This window comes from Acomys russatus, chromosome 19 (genome assembly GCF_903995435.1).
Source record: "Acomys russatus chromosome 19, mAcoRus1.1, whole genome shotgun sequence".
NCBI lineage: Eukaryota > Metazoa > Chordata > Mammalia > Rodentia > Muridae > Acomys > Acomys russatus.
The window spans coordinates 7257107-7274345 of NC_067155.1; the positions used below are offsets into that span (position 1 = coordinate 7257107).

The 17239-nt window shown below is 47.7% G+C and overlaps 2 protein-coding genes across 4 annotated transcripts in view; one reads left to right on the forward strand and one right to left on the reverse strand.

Moving 5' to 3' along the window:
* Rpl28 (ribosomal protein L28) overlaps window positions 1–17239 on the forward strand; it is a 249835-nt gene that overhangs the window by 60450 nt on the left and 172146 nt on the right. The window lies entirely within an intron of this gene.
* Window positions 327–16497, reverse strand: Ptprh (protein tyrosine phosphatase receptor type H). The gene is given in 9 exon segments (XM_051161835.1): window positions 327–358; window positions 758–1024; window positions 1535–1834; window positions 3152–3421; window positions 7200–7466; window positions 10366–10635; window positions 15278–15610; window positions 15652–15745; window positions 16447–16497. Coding segments are annotated over 9 exon segments (1884 nt in total).

Sequence of the window (17239 nt, forward strand, 5' to 3'; positions counted from 1 at the left end):
AGGAGGAGGAGGAGGAAGAAAGCAAGCAAGCTGTTTTAAGGAAATCAGAGTCGGTTCAAACAGTAAACTGCTTGCACTGAAGGCATGAGGACTGGGTTCATTCTCAGAAATAACAAGGCTTGGTGGCCCATGCCTATAAGATCAGTCTGGCTTAGGGAGAGACGCGCAGATCCGCAGATCCCTGGAGCTTGCCGCCCAACCAGCACAGCTCTACTTGGCCAGCTTCAGGTCAATGAGTGACCTGATCTCAAAAAGGAAAAAAAAAAGTGTGTGTGTGTGTGTGTGTGTGTGTGTGTGTGTGTGTGTGTGTGTAGCTGTGAGATGGATCAGAGGGTGAAGGCTCCTGCCAGCAGCAGGCCTAAGAAAGATATATAACCCTGTGACCCACATGGTGGAAAGGAATAATGGACTCCGGCAATTTGGTCTCTAGCCTCTCTGTGTGCAACGGGGCATGCACACAAATAAATAAGTAAATGTAATAAAAAAAAAATAGTTTAATGTGGGTGCAACATGAACCACACTGTCCTCTGGCCACATACATACACACATGTACACATGAACCTGAAAACAGTACATGTGCGTGGTATGCACACTCAGAGACAGAGATGCAGAGACAGAGAAATAAAAAAAAATTTTTTTTAAAGGCAGGCAGACAAAAACAAAGCAAGCAAATAATAACAACAACAGCAACAAAAACAACAACAACAAAACCATGGCCTCTCTTTATGGCAAAGTTTGTCCCTGGGACTGTACTTACCTCCACTCTCTGTGTAGCAGGTCACAGAGATGGATCCGACCCTCAGTCCATTAGAGACGGTCATGACGGTGGCTGTGTAGGACTGAGCTGGCCCAAGATCTGACACAGACATGCCCTTCCCACACGAAGATCCATCCTGCCTGAGCACTTGATTGCCCACTAACACCTCAAAGGCCTCATAACCTCCAGGTGGGCACGACCAGGTCAGGATGACCCCGTAGCCCCCAGAGGTGCTGACGCAAGAGACAATATTGACAGCAACTGGTGCTGTAAAGAAAACAAGAGGAATCAGTAGGAACGGTGGCTGGCTTTTTGCACACCCAACTCTCTGAGAGCTAGTCCATCCCTTCCTCTCCAAACCTAAACCCCTCATCTTCTCTTGTCCCACAAAGACGTCAAGTCCTCCCAGACTACAACTCCCACAATGCCCCTTGGACTCTGTATCGCTGAAGGAATGTATAGAGTCCTGACCCCAGGGCATTATGGAATTTGTAGTCCACTCACATGTTTTTTTTTTTCCCCCTTTAGAAATATTTATGTGTATACGTCATTGTGGGGGGGGCGGACGTGGATATGTGTATGTGGGTAGAAGTGCTCACTTGGATCCCGTCCGCTTAAGTTAAAGACGTTTGTGAGCCACTGGACATAGTGGTGAGAATTGAACTCTGGAAGCGCTCTTTAAGTGTTGAGCCATCTCTCCAATTATGCCGCTCCCTCCTTGCCCACAAGGTTCAACCTAAGCCCATTCTATCCACAAAGAGGATGAGGGCATCTCACCTGTGGGTGCCTGGATGGTCTGTATAAAACTGGGCACCTGGTTCCTCTCTGCCCACACGCTGAAGTTGTATAAAGTGCCAGATGTGAGAGCCTTGACCTCATACCGAGACTCACTGGTGTTATCTTTGGATCGGGCTCCATGTCCTGTGGGGTCATGCTTTGCCTGAGGTTTTTCTTCAGTGGCCCACTGGACCCAGTAGGTGTAGGAGTGAGAATAGGGGTCGTCCGGGGGGTTCCACGTCAGGGTCACTGAGCTGTTGGTATGGCTTTCATTCCGTAGCCGAGTGACTTCATTGGGAGCTGAAAGTGAACAGAGCCCTAAGGGGTGTGGCCACAGAGATCGCTTTCCCAGCCAATCACGGCCGCTGAACACCTGTAAGGCTAGTGGGAGTCTGAGGAAAGTGATGGGCCATGAGTTCAAGGCTAACCTAAGCCACATTGTCTGTCTTTGGAAGAGACAAAAAGAACGGCCTCCTCAAGCTTGCTTTCCTCCTCTTCCTCATCGCAAAGGCCATCTGTCCTAGTCATTAATGACTCCAGCAAGAGAAGAAGGATTCACAAGGAAGAACCTAGAAACACAATGTGCACCAGAATCATCTGAGTTCTCCCTGTCCAGTGACCAGATAGAGCTCAAGGTCTCATTCGTCACTTAAAAGTCTCCTCAAGGTCCGGTGTGGCGGCGTACGCCTTTAATCCCAGCACTCAGGAGGCAGAGGCAGGTGGATCGCTGTGAGTTCGAGGCCAGCCTGGTCTACAAAGCGAGTCCAGGACAGCCAAGGCTAACACAGAGAGATCCTGTCTCGAAAAACCAAAATAAATAAATAAATAAATAAAATAAAACCTACAACAAACTTAGTTTTAAAATTCCTGCTGGCTGAGGGATGACAATATTTAGGACTAGTACTTAACAATTCAAATTGGTGGCTCCAGTTTAGTAGTTTGAATGAAAACGGTCCCCATAGGCTCATATATTTGAATGCTCAATCATCAGCTGGGAGACTGTTTGGGAAAGATTAGAAGGTACCTCAATGGAGGTGTGTCACTGAGGGTAGGCTTTGAGATTTCAAAAGCCCAAGCCAGGGCCAGAGCATGTCTCTCTCTCTCTGTCTCTCTCTCTGTCTCTTTCTCTCTGTCTCTCTCTCTCTGTCTCTCTCTCTCTCTCTGTCTCTCTCTTTCTCTCTGTCGCTCTCTCTCTGTCTCTCTCTCTGTCTCTCTGTCTCTTTCTCTCTGTCTCTCTCTGTCTCTGTCTCTCTGTCTCTCTCTGTCTCTCTCTCTGTCTCTGTGTGTGTGTGTGTCTCCTGCCAGGATGTAGCTCTCAGCGACTTCCCCAGCACCTTGTCTGCCTGTGTGCTGCCACACTCCCCATCACGGTGATAACGGACTAACTGATAATAGACTGAAACTGTCAACAAGCCCCGAACTAAATGCTTTCTTTTATAAGAGTAGCTTTGGTCATGGAGTCTCTTCACAGCAATAGAACAGAACCTAAGACAACTGGGTAAAGTGAACGAGCTGTCTTCTTCTATTCCCAGGAAGCTCCCAAGCACAGCTCTTCCCCGGAAGTTTCCCTCGCCCCCATCCCATCAGTGCCGGGATCGGAACTGGATCAAGCCTTACCAGTAGCCCCAAGAAAGCCACTGCTGTAACCTCTGACTTCATTCCTCTCAGCCCAGACAGTGAGGTTGTACAAGCTTCCGGCGGCCAGTGTCTTCAGTGTGATACTAGTGTTAGGGGTGTCTTCTATTCCGTTGTCGGTATTTCCCTCCAGAGCCCACGAGATCCAGAAGGTGTAGCTGGGATCTCGGGGACCCATGGGTGCTGTCCAGCTCAAGGTGATGGAGCTATTGGTCTGGTCCTGGATCCTGAGGCTCATCACAGTATTAGGGACTGGTGGAAGGAAGAGAGAATCCAAAATGGAGAGTAGTGATGAGCCCTGACCTCGAGCTGCCTAGCCTGTCAAGGACACTTCTTGGCCATTGGGACTTAGGATGGCCTGGACTTCAGAATCCCTGCACTTAGTGGCAGATACATGGATAGATTAACCCCTTCTTCAGTCATTCTAAGATGTGGGCACAGTGTTCCCGTGGCCCAGTATGCAGTCAGGGAAGGTCCCAGCTCCGTAGGGTAGAAGAGTTCACAGGTTAAAGGACAGAGCCCGTGTGAGTGTGTTCAGCCACTGTAGAGATCAATATGAAAGTTCTTCAGAACTGAAAATGAAACGACGGTATCACCCAGATGTGCCACACCTGCCCTGGCATAGGTCTGCAGGAGCCTTTGTTTTGTTTGGTCTTGGGACAAGGTCTCGTGTAGCCTAGGCTGGCTTCCAATTTGATATACAGGCAAGGGCAACACTGAAGTCATGATCCTCCTGCCTCCGCTTTCCAAGAGCTGAGATTACAGGCCTGCGCCAGTACATATGTCTGACCTGGATTTAAAGTCAGCTTCCCACAGAGATATGTCCATGTCTGTGATGACCAGCCACAACAGCCAAGATACGGAGCCACCTAGGTGGCCATCAATAGACAAGCTGACAAGTAAAATGTGAACACACACACATACACACACACCACACATACACACACACACACCACACACACACCACACACACACCACACACACACCACACACACACACACACACCACACACACACACACACACCACACACACACCACACATACAGAAACCACACACACACCACACACACACACACCACACACACATACCGCACACACACACACACACACACATACCACACATACAGACACCACACACACACACACACACACACACACACACACACACACACATACCACACCCACACCACACACACACATACCACACACATACAGACACCATACACACACGCACACCACACATACATCACACACACACACCACACATACAGACACCACACATACACACACACCACATACACACACACATAACACACACACACACACGGGAATTCTATTCAGCTGAAAAGAATTATTATGACATTTTCTGGGAAAATTTGTAAAATATTAAACATAATAAAGATTCACAAAAATAAGTATCTCCTTTTCTCTCGTATGTATAACCTATGTCTAAATTACATATACATGAATACATGTATGTGAGGGACTATGAGAGGACAAAGGAGAGGTCTAGAAGAAAGAAAGAAAGAAAGAAAGAAAGAAAGAAAGAAAGAAAGAAAGAAAAAGGAGTAAGGGAAAATAATGGAGGGATGGGAAGGCTGTCAGTGTGCAGTGCATGCTGGGTAAGGGTGAAGCCCTGGGCTCCTCCTCTGCCACCTTCAAAGGCAAACAGAGAGCAATAGGGATGTGTTGCACGAAGCAGCAGGGGGAGCAAAGTCACCAGCAAGAAGGCAGGTGAGAAGGAGGAGGGTGGGGAGGCAGTACAGGAAGGCGAATAAGAACAGAGAGCACCTGTAATCTCAGCACTCGGGAGGCAGAGGCAGGTGGATCGCTGTGAGTTCGAGGCCAGCCTGGTCTACAAAGGGAGTCCAGGACAGCCAGGACTGTTACACAGGGAAACCCTGTCTCTCGAAAAACCTAAAAACCAAACCAACCAAACAAACAAACAAAAAAACAAAACAAAACAGAGAGCAATGATGTATATTACAGAAATGTCACTAGGGCTAGAGAGCTGACTCAATGGTTCAAAAGCTCTTGAAGAGGACCCATGTTTGATTCCAATACCTAAGTTGGGCCCCTCACAACCACCTGTAACTCCAGTTACCAGGGATCCAACTCCTCCTTGTACTCCTGTAGGCACCTGAACACACATACCCCCCACACTTACATACCCACACACACACATTTACAAACATACACAAACTTATACATACCCACTAACAGACATGCATAAACACATATATACTCACGAATACACATACACACACACTCACACCTGAATGGCTTCTCCACCAACACAATAAATAAAACTGAGCCAAAATGAAGTATAAAGGCAGGTTTACTAGGGGCAGCTCTAGGTGAGTTTATTGACTCACAGGAGGGGGCTCAGGGAAGTCCCAAGGCTGGGGAGGGGCAGGGAGTGGTGACATGATGGTGAGGTATTGGAGATGTAGCCTTATTCGGTGAATTTAGGGCCCAGGGTAGTCTTAGGTCTGGTGGTCACTTTGGGTTTTGCTTGTTTCTTTCTTTTTTTTTTAAATTTATTTATTATGTATACAGTGCTCTGCCTGCATATACACCCTCAGGCCAGAAGAGGGCATCAGATCACATTACAAATGGCTGTGAGCCACCATGTGGTTGCTGGGAATTGAACTCTGGACCACAGGAAGAGCAGTCAGTGCCCTTAACCACTGAGCCATCTCTCCAGGTCCTTGTTTTTGTTTTTGTTTTAAGATTTGTTTATTTATTATGTATACAGTGCTCTGCCTGCATGCACACATGCCTGCAGGCCAGAAGAGGGCATCAGATCCCAGTATAGATGGTTGTGAGCTGCCATGTGGTTGCTGGGAATTGAACTCAGGACTTTTGGAATAGCAGCCAGTGCTCTAAGCCATCTCTCCAGGGTTCCCTACCCCCACCGTCAGTCCGAGCCCCATCCCCAACCCCATGATCACTTTGTAATCTGGAACTAGGGACTGGCTTTGTCCAGTGTTTTGTGTAGGCCTTCACAAGACAGGCTCCTGGTCAAAAGAGAAAGGTAGAGTCTCTTGGTCCACACCATCTTACCTTTGCCCCCAAACCTCAAGCAAACAATACCTACAAACACATACATATATACATACACACACATACATATGTACCTACAAGCCCATACATATAAACTTATACACAAACACATACATGCATACATACGTACATACATACACACACATACACACAGAGACAATACATACACATACCCACAGGAACACACACAAATACACAGACTCACAAACAGATACACACTCACACATATACACATTATTTAAAATAAAAATAAAGAAAATAGCTGGACGGTGGTGGCGCATGCATTTAATCCCAACACTTGGGAGGCAGAGGCAGCCAATCACTGTGAGTTTGAGGCCAGCCTGGTCTACAAAGTGAGTCCAGGGCAGTCAAGGCTACACAGAGAAACCCTGTCTCGAAAAAACAAACAAACAAACAAACAAAAAAACAAAAATAAAGAAAATGTCAATGAATCCAATGCATAGTATTCTCACTAATGGTGCACGCCTTTAATCCCGGCACTTGGGAGGCAGAGGTAGGTGGCTCTCTGTGAGTTCAAGGCCAGCCTGGTCTACAAAGCAAGTCCAGGACAGCCAAGGCTACACAGAGAAGCACTGTTTTAAAAAGCCAAAAATAAATAAATAAATAAATTTTTAATTTAAAAAATAATAAACAAGCTAGAAGCAGGGTAATCCCATCACTTGGAAGATAGAGACATGAGGATCAGTAGTTCAGGGCCAGCCTGGGCTACATAAGACCACATCCCAACAAATGAACAAGCATAAGGCTTGTTTGCGTGTGTGTGTGTGTGTGTGTGTGTGTGTGTGTGTGTGTGTGTGGTGTGTTTGATGGGGGGTGTGGTATGTGTGTGTGTATGTATGTATGTGGGGTGTGCGTGTCTGGTGTGTGTGTGTGTGGTATGTGTGTGTAGGGTGTGTGTGTGTGTGTGCGCGCGCGTGCACGCGCACGTCTGCGGGTTTCTCACCTGTGGAGTTGTGTAGGGTCTTTGGAAAGCTGGAGATTCCGTTCTTTATGGCCCACACAGAGAAGCTGTACAAGGTTCCAGCCTCAAGGTTCTCAACTGTGATGCTGGTGTCCTTGACGTCTTGGGTGCCATTTTTGTCACCATTTCCCACAAACTGCACGCGATAGGTGTAACCCTGAAGGTCTGGACCCTCGGGGGCTTTCCAGCTCAGCACGATGGAATGATTAGTCCGGGTCACCAGAGACGGGTTTATTACTGGGTTAGGGGCTGAGAGGAAAAAAAGATAAGAATAATTCAGATTGAGTAGGGATCCTAGATAGAGAAAGTCAGTTTAGGGCCCTCAGACCCCTAGCTCTACATCAACTGTTTGGTCAAGCAGATTAAGGTGTCAAGTCAAGGCTGGTGCGTCTCAATTTTCGGTTTATTATTTTTGGGAGGGGGTGTTTGTTTGCTTTGTTCTTCCTGTTTTGGAAAGCCCAGGCTGGCCTCCGCTGGATGGAGAAGCCAAAAATAACCTTGACTTTCTGGCCCTCTTTTCTCAACCTCCAGGTGCTGGAACCACATGTGGGCGCCCACGACACCTGGTTCAGCATGGTGCTTTCATAGCTTTGATGAGGCTGTGAGGTCAGAGCCCGCACAGACAGAATCAGCATCTTGCTTCGGTGACTTAAATGCTGCCCCACTGTCCGCCATGGTGGGTGCCCAGTCAGCCCGGATGTGGGGGATACATTTGAAATGTTATACAAGCTCAACTGCCTTAGGTTCACGTCACTGCTTAAGTTTAGTGGCCGCTCTCCTAGACAATGACAATCCAGCCAGAGGGAACTGCTGGCCCCCACCTGATGCCACCGATGTTCTGAGCTTCCACCCTCAATATGTGACACTGAGAGAGCTGAAGAGGCCTCTCTATCAGCAGCCCCTCGGATGTAGATGAAGGAAGATCAGGAGTTCAAGGTCATCCTTGGCTGCCTAGCTGATTGGAGGTCAACTTGAGTTACATAGGAGCCTGTCTCAAACAAACAAACAAACAAAAGTACTAGAGCGGGCTCAGCAGGTAAGAGCAATTGCTGCACTTGCAGAGGGCCAGCACCCACACGGTGGCTCACAACCGCCTGTAACTCTTGCCCCAGAGGATGTGATACCATTTTCTGACTTCTGCAGGTGCACCTGGACAAAACACATGTCTAGGCCTACACAAATTTAAAAACCTATAAATGTAAAAACAAAAGCCAAAAAAAAAAAAAAAAAGAGCTAAGCAGGTGGTTTGGTCAAGAAAGGATTGCCACACAATCATAGGAACCCAAATTCAAAGCAAGGCAGTGGTAGCACACACTTTTAATCCCAGCACTCAGAACACAGAGGCAAGAGGATCTCTTTGAGTTCAAAGCCAGCCTGATCAACAGCGGGAGTTTCAGGACAGCGAGGGATAAACAGAGGAGCCCTGTCTCAAAAACAAAAACAAAAACAAACAAAGTTCAGATCCCTAGCACTCACATTAAAAACCAAATACAGGGGCGCGTGTCTGCAACCCCAGTGCCAGGACAACAGACACAGTAGGATTCCCTGCGGCTCATTGTCTGCCTAGCCAGTCTGGCCAAATCAGTGAGAGACCCTGTCTCAAAAAATAAAATAACTCTAACAAACAAACAAACAGAAAGCTGGGTTTAGTGGCACTAAGCCATCCCTGTAGCCAACCCTCATGGGTTTTGTTACACAGGTATACCAAACTCACACACATGCAGAGAAACATAATACGTGTTTAACTAGGGCTGGTGAGCTGGCTCCGCGGATAAAGGTGCCTGCTGCCATGCCTAAGGACCTGGCTTTGATCCCTGGGAGCCAAGTCCTGATAGTTGTCCTCTGACACCCACATATAGGCAATGGTATGCATGCCCTCCACACACATACATACATACATACATACATACACACACACACATACATACAGAATGAATGAATGAATGAAACCTTTGTTTTTGTTTCTTTTTGGGCGGAGGCGTTTCAAGACAGAGACAGGTGGATCTCCATGAGTTTGAGACCAACCTGGTCTACAAAGTGAGGCCAGGACAGCCAGGACTACAAGAGAAACCCTGTCTCCAAAAAAAAAAAAAAGTGAAACACAATTGAGAAGTTGAGTCAGTGTCAACATCTGCCCTCCACACGCGCACACACACTCACACACACACACACACACACACACACACACACACAGAGGCATGTGGACATGCAACTGAATACACAAAAGGTTCCGAGGGTCAGAACCTTGACCAAGTGAAGTTCCCTCCGAGGTCACTTACTGCACACACACCCTTGTTTGAGCAAGGAGACACACCCCAGTACTGTGGACTGTAGTGTAGCTCTTACATCCTGACCAGCCCTAAGCAGAAGCTGCAAATGCTGTGAACATTGTCCTGAGCCAAGGCTGCCACCAGCCAGATCCTGTCTTCTCCTGTAAATGTCCCAAAGGGACTGTGTGTTGGACGATTGGCCTTATTCTCCCAGAAATGCTCAGGCATCACCACCAACAACTGTCTTTAAACAAACAAACAAAAACACTGGGAGTGGCTGTAACCCAGCACTTAGGAGAGGGAGGCTGGCATTCTTCTTGCCTTGCAGAAATGAGGCCTTGGCTTTGACCCCCAGTACTGCTCCCCCTACATACCATCTTTTTATTTGGTTTGGTTTTGTTCTGTTTTTGCTTTGGGTTTGGAGATAGGGTTTCTCTTGGGTGTCCTGAAACTCACTCTGTAGACCAGGCTGGCCTAGAACTCTCAGAGATCTGCTTGCCTCTGCCTGCCAAGTGCTGAGATTAAAGGTGTGGGCCACCACAGCCAGGCTCCCACACCTACTATTTATAAGCACCTATCTATCTATATCTAACTATATATCTACGTATCTATCTATGGATCTACCTATCTCTATCTATCTACCTGTCTATCATCTACCATCCATCTATACTCTATCAATCATCTAGGATCTGTCTATCATCTTTCCACCATTTATCATCTATGTATCTATTGCCCACGTATGTGCTTATGAACATCTACCTCTCTGGGTGTGTGGTTTCCATTACCCTAATTGAACTATGGACATTGCCCCCACTCCCTTGTCACATCTAAACCACACCCCTTTAAGAAAGGGAAACTACAAGAGTGTCCCCTCTCACCTGTGGCAGCGTTACTGAGACTCTCCCTTGTGCTGTTGACGCCACTGGCTTCCACCCACACAGAACATTCATATGCAGAGCCAGGCTCAAGTCTGTCTATGGTGACACTGTTGTTTCTTGTATCCCGGGTCTCAGTTTTGCCACCATCTCTACCGCACTCGGCCCAGTAGGTGAGGTCCGGGGACAAGGAGTTCTCAGGCGGCTCCCATGTCAGGCTGATGGAAGTGGTGGTCTGAGCTTCCAGGCTCAGGTTTCGCACTGGGTTTGGAGCTGAAATGGGGACAGAAAGGGAAATCAGGTGGTGATCCTGGCGATGAATTTTCTGTTTCATCACAGGCCATGAAGCCAGAGGTGGGATGACTCAGACACAGAACATCCAATATGTAGGCACAGTTCCCATTGGCCTTTGAGCTCGTAGGATGTGGCTGGTCACCACTAGGATGCTGGTGAGAGTTAGTGCCTGGAGCTGGGAAAATGTTATCACTGGGTCAATAATGTCATACCTAGCAAGGCATGGTGCCTCATGTCTGTATATCCAGTACTCTGAATGCTGAGGCAGGAGGATTGCTACACATTTGATGTATACTATATAGCCAGCATGGCTACATAGAAAGATCCTGTCAAAGAAAGAAAGAAGCAAAGAAAAATAGAATAAAAATGTACCCCCTAAGCCTGGGGCGGTGGTGCACGCCTGTAATCCCAGTACTCAGGGAGGCAGAGGCAGGAGGATCTCTGTGAGTTCAGGGTAGCACTCTACAGAGTGAGTTCCAGGATATCCAATACCACACAGAGAAACCCTGTCTGAAAATAAAATAAAGGAAGGAAGGGGAAAAAATGATTCCTAATAATATTCTGTTATCCTCACATATTGGTCTCTAGCCCAATTGTCATGAGAGGGTTCACTCAGCAACTGATGGAAATGGATGCTGAGGCAGGAGGATTGCTACACATTTGATGCCAGCATGGCTACATAGAAAGGCACTGACAAGGAAAATCAATGAGTGGTACAAAGAAAGAAAGGAAGAAGAAAAGAAAGGAGCGGGCAGTGGTGGCACACGCTTTTAATCTCAGCACTCAGGGGGCAGAGGCAGGCGGATCGCTGTGAGTTCGAGGCCAGCCTGGTCTACAAAGTGAGTCCAAGACAGCCAAGGCTACACAGAGAAACCCTGTCTCAAAACACCAAAAAAAGAAAAGAAAGAAAGAGTAAACATGCCTTTTTCCCCTAAGCCCAACGTCGTTGCTTTGTAAAAGATGGGTTGCATGTGGCAATGAGGTGTTCCAGACTTTTCAAAAATCTCTCATGGACATACTGGGAGTGTCAACTAGTAATTGGGGGATGGGGCGGGGGGGCGGGGAAGCATCTATGGAACGAACTAGAAACCTAATGCTAAGGAAGTTTTCAGGAATCTGTGTGGAAGATCCTAGCAATGGGGGATAAGGAGCCTGAACTAGCCATCAACTGTAACCTGGCCCAACTTCGAGGGGAGGGACTGGGGACACGAACCCAACCTCAAAATCTTTGACCTGCAATTTGTCCTGCTTACAAGATGTTCTGGGAAAAGGTGGCACAGAAATTGTGGAAGTGGCTAACCAATGACAGGCCCGGCTTGAGATTCGTGCCATAAGAGGGAGCCCATCCCAGGTGTGGTGGTGCACGCCTTTAATCCAAGCACTCAGGAGGCAGAGGCAGGTGGATCATTGTCAATTCAAGGCCAGCCTGGTCTACACAGCGAGTCCAGGACAGCCAAGGCTAAACAGAGAAACCCTGTCTCAAAAAATAAGATAACTCTAACAAACAAACAGAAAGCTGGGTGCGGCGGTAGCACGCATCTGTAATCCCAGCACTCAGGAGGCAGAGGCAGGCCGATTGCTGTGAGTTCAAAGCCAGACTGGTCTACACAGCAAGTTGAGGATAGCCAGGGCTAAACAGAGAAACTCTGTCTTAAAAAATAAAAAAATAAAAAAAGAGGGAGCCCACCCCTGACACTGCCTGGAGGTCCAGGACCGAGGACCGAGAAGCTGGAGAGCCCAGAGACCTAGGATAGAAAATGATTCCTGGGGCTCAATTCCCAGCACCCACATAGAAGCTCACAACTGTTTATAACTGACACCTTCACACACATGCATACAGGCAAAACCCCAATGCACATAAAAAAATCCTAACTATATTCTGTTATACGCATACATTGGTGCCTAGCCCAGTTTGTCATGATAGAGGTTTCTTTCTTTCTTTCTTTCTTTTTCTTCTCTTTCTTTCTTTCTTTTTTTTTTTTTTGTTTGTTTGTTTGTTTGTTTGTTTTTCGAGACAGGGTTTCTCTGTGTAGCCTTGGCTGTCCTAGACTCACTTGGTAGACCAGGCTGGCCTCGAACTCACAGCGATCGCCTGACTCTGCCTCCCAAGTGCTGGGATTAAAGGATGATAGAGGTTTCATCCAGCAACTGGTGGAAGCAGATGCAGAGACCCACAGCCCAACATTAGGTGGAGCTCTGGGAATCCTGGGAGGGGGGGAGGAGGAAGGATTGTAGGATCAAGAAGGGCCAAGGACGCCACAAGCAAACAACTAAGCCGAGCTCAAAGGGGGTAACAGAGCCTGAGCTGACGACCAGGGAGCCTGCACGGGACTGACTTAGACCCTCTTGCATGTATGTTACAGGTGTGCAGCTTGGTCGTCTTGTGGGACTCCTTTTTTTTTTTTTTTTTTAATTTTTTATTATCTTATGGGACTCCTAACAGTGGGAGCAGGGCCTGTCTGTGACACCTTTGGCTGCTTCAAGGACCCTCTTCTGCTACTGAGTTGCCTCAACCATCCTCAGACACGAGGGGAGGTGCCTAGTCTCACAGCTACCTGATAGCATGCCTACAGTCTCATCTCTTTTGGGGGATAGACAGGAGGACTGTATAAATTCAAAGACTGCCTGAGCTACATAGCGAATTTCAGACTGCTGGGGTTATGGAGTCATGTCCTCACTTGGGTGCATGCACACAAACACATGTACACTACAGCAATAGATAGATTAAGGTATATGAAAAGAAAATAGGTACTGTCACAGAGAAAGTCACCTGACAAGAAACTTTGACCTCTACAAGCAAATGCACACACACACACACACACACACAAATGCATGCACACACGCACACACATGCACACACACGCACACTAATATAATACATACATACATACATACATACATACATACATACACACACACACACAAATATAATCAGCCAGGCATGGTGGTATCCATCTTTAATCCCAGCACTTGGGAGGCAGTTACTTAGTTAGTTAGTTCAAAGCCAGTCTGGTCTGCAGACTGAGTTCCAGGACAGCCAGGGCTACACTGAGAAACACTGCTTGGAAAACCAAACAAATAAATAAATAGCAGACAAACAAAGAAATAAAAATAAGACTAATCCAGGGTTTGGTTGTGCAGAAGCCCACAGAGCTCCTGGCACCAAGTGGTGACAAGTACATGGACTGGTACCAGGGACCTTCACAGCCCTCAGCCTTGATCAAAGAAGCTGCTGTCTTCTGTGAATAGTGCTTAAAGCAGAGACTCATGGAGGGTCGAGATGTTGGAGGCACATCTACCACCTCCTCCAAGACTCAGAGACCGGAGGGCGGAGGGGTGTGTGTATGTGAGGTGCTGTCCTTGGGGCCATGACATGGCTGTTAGCAGTCACGAACTCCCGGCCGTTGTGGTTGTACGGATAAAGGCTACACAAGACTGATGCCTTAAATATTCAGTCATAAATGGAGGATGGACTCATGAGACCCCCTACCTGGGGGGACAAAATGGCCATCCAGGGCAGCTGGGGAAGCAGAAGTCATCGTCTTCAGTGAGTGGAGCACTCCATACCCGCGCCCAGGTCACAATGCGAAAACAAAAGACAAGGCCGAGCAGGTGTTGCTCTGAGCACCTGTCCTTAAATTGCTCTCTGTGTTTGAGGCTGTAAATAGGAACCAGGGGAGGGATCGACTCGTCCCGGTGCTCATACCTCTGTAAATCATGCACCCAGTGGTGGCTGCTGGATGGCTGAGACCCAGGCAGTCCACTAGGGAGGTGTTAAGTTTTGTGCCCTGGGTGAGCCCTTGGGATGTGGCCAGTTGCGACCCATGGAGCTGGGAATGAGTTAGTATGAGATTAAGAATGCCAATTTCCCTTTATATGCTCGTAATATAAAGAAAGGAAATCTCTTGGGGACCCCCTCGGCTCCATGAACTATGAGGGTCCACTCCGTGTGTATCTCTTTTCCTCTATTTAATGTAGATTATAAACCCAGAAACTCGATACATGACTTAACTTAAAGTTGTTTCATACATGGCACTGGTTTAAAAAAATATGGAAATGATAGAATGTTATAAATAAAAGGATACTGTAGGATCCAAAAAATAAAAAACAAAACAAAACAGAAACTCACAATGTATGGATCTTATTCCATTTCTTTAGGATCAGGGAGTCTGCCACCTGCTCGTGTGACCTTTTTTTTTTTTTTTTTTTTTCCTGGTTTTTTTTTTTTTTTTTTTTTTTTTTTTTTTTTTTAAAGATTTATTTTATTATGTATACAGTATGCATCAGATCACATTATAGATGGTTGTGAGCCACCATGTGGTTGCTGGGAATTGAACTCAGGATCTCTGGAAGAGCAGTCAGTGCTCTTAACCGCTGAGCCATCTCTCCAGCCCCTTTTCCCTGGTTTTTCAAGACAGGTTCTCTCTGTGTAGCCTTGGCTGTCCTGTACTCGCTTTGTAGACCAGCCTGGCCTCAAACTCACAGCGATCTGCCTGCCTCTGCCTCTGCCTCCCGGGTGCTGGGATTAAAGGCGTGCGCCACCAGCGCCCCGGCCCTCCTGTCACCTCTTAAACACATCCCTTCAAACAAAACAAAGAATACAAGAGAGTTTGCCTCTCACCTGTGGTAGCTTCAAGGATCACCTGGGAGCTGTTGACTCCACCTTTTTCAACCCACACGGAAAATTTATATGAAGAAGCAGGAGCCAGCCCGTCCACCGTGATGCTGGTGGCTGTTGTGTTTCGAGTGTTATTTCTGTCACCATCTCCAGGCCACTGGACCCAGTAAGTCAAGTTCTCAGGGTCAGTGCCCTCGGGGGCCTCCCATATCAGGGTGATGGAGCTGGTGGTCTGAGTCTGTACCCTCAGGTGTCTCACTGGATCTGAGAATTAGAGAGAAGCTTTCCTATTAGAAAAGCACAGGTCATTTGTATTTTCCCTCTCGCCACCCTATGCTTCCCAGCCGAGTCAAGAAACTATCTTCGTCCTCAGAGACCCTGAGAAGCTGCGGTCTTATCTCTTGGTAAGGACAGTGATTAAAGGCATGACTACTCACCGGCCGCCCTGACCACAGTACAGCCATACAAACCCTAGAGAGAACCAGGTAGGAAGAAATTAGCTGAGGTATATGAAGATCGGGAGGTGGGGCTGGCAGAGCTGGTTGACAACTCTCTTGATCTCTGTCCCCAACCTTTCCTTCAACCTCGACCAAGGATAGGAGTGTGGGGACAGCAGACGATAAAGGTCATCCCAAGCTGGGGACTCTGTTGGTTAGGAAGAAGGTCACCCATGGCAGAGGTAGAACAACAGGGAAGTAGAGGTGAAGTTGGTTCCCAGGTAAGGGCAAAAATTTACAATGAATGGTTTTGCTTTATGACAAATATAAAACCAGAGGCACTGGGGAAGGGAGCAACGGACCAAGAGGAAAACAAAAAATGGAGCCTGGAGACTGACTGTGGGATGAAGGAGGTGAGAGAGAGGCTGGACACCTTGGGTTTGTGGGAAGAGAGTTAGGGCTCAGACTCCTGGGTCTGAGGGAGGAGGCTGGGCTGTGTGCCTGGGCAGCCTGATTCGGTGTTCATTCGCATACCAGACACTACAGCATCTAGACACCAGTATAGTAAGATGTGTCTGTATTCTTTCTTCCTTCTCCAGGTAACGGCCATGCCCTGCTCCTTCAAGGCCCTGGCTGAGGGACCTTCCTCCCACATCTCTGGGAATATAGAGTCTAGCCCTTTCTACCCCTGCTTCCCTCGGACCCCAGCTCAGCCCTGAGCAGGAGAGAACTCACCAATAGCACCAAGCTCCCCCAGACCCCAAGGTTCCCACCACTCCTGGCCATGTGTCCCGACGTTGCGCAGGGGACACAGGAGTCCCAGGTCTGGAACCTCTCCAGGTTGGACTTTCAACTTAAGGTTTTTTTCCTTTAGCCAGCCCATTGGTGAAGGCCAGAGGCTGAGGCTGCAGTGGGCGGAGGAGGAAGTAGGAGCTCCAGGCTTGAGAAGCGGGCTCAGCCCTGCCCTGTCCCTCAACCCTCCTTCCTTTCCTTCCCTGTTCCCCCGACACAGATATTCTGGACACCATTGGTCCCGTCTGGACTCCTCAGTGCTCAGCTCACCTCATTTTGTATCACAGAAGCTGCTTCTCCTTCCACTCAGTCACCTTCACATCCCCTAGATAAACAGAGGTCAGCTCCCACTGTGTGTGAATGCACCGCGCAGATTTCAAAAATACATAAAGCTGAATGTCCTCTGGCTGTCCTCTCTCTCTCTCTCTCTCTCTCTCTCTCTCTCTCTCTCTCTCTCTCTCTTTTTACATTTTTAAAATATTTTATTAATTTATTTATATTACATCTCAATTGTTATCCCATCCCTTGTATCCTTCCATTCCTCTCTCCCTCCCATTTTCTCCCTACTCCCCTCCCCTATGACTGTGACTGAGGGGGACCTCCTCCCCCTGTGTATGCTCATAGGGTATCAAGTCTCTTCTTGGTAGCCTTCTATCCTTCCTCTGAGTGCCACCAGGCCTCCCCATCCAGGGGACGTGGTCAAATATGGGGCACCAGAGTTCGTGTGAAAGTCAGT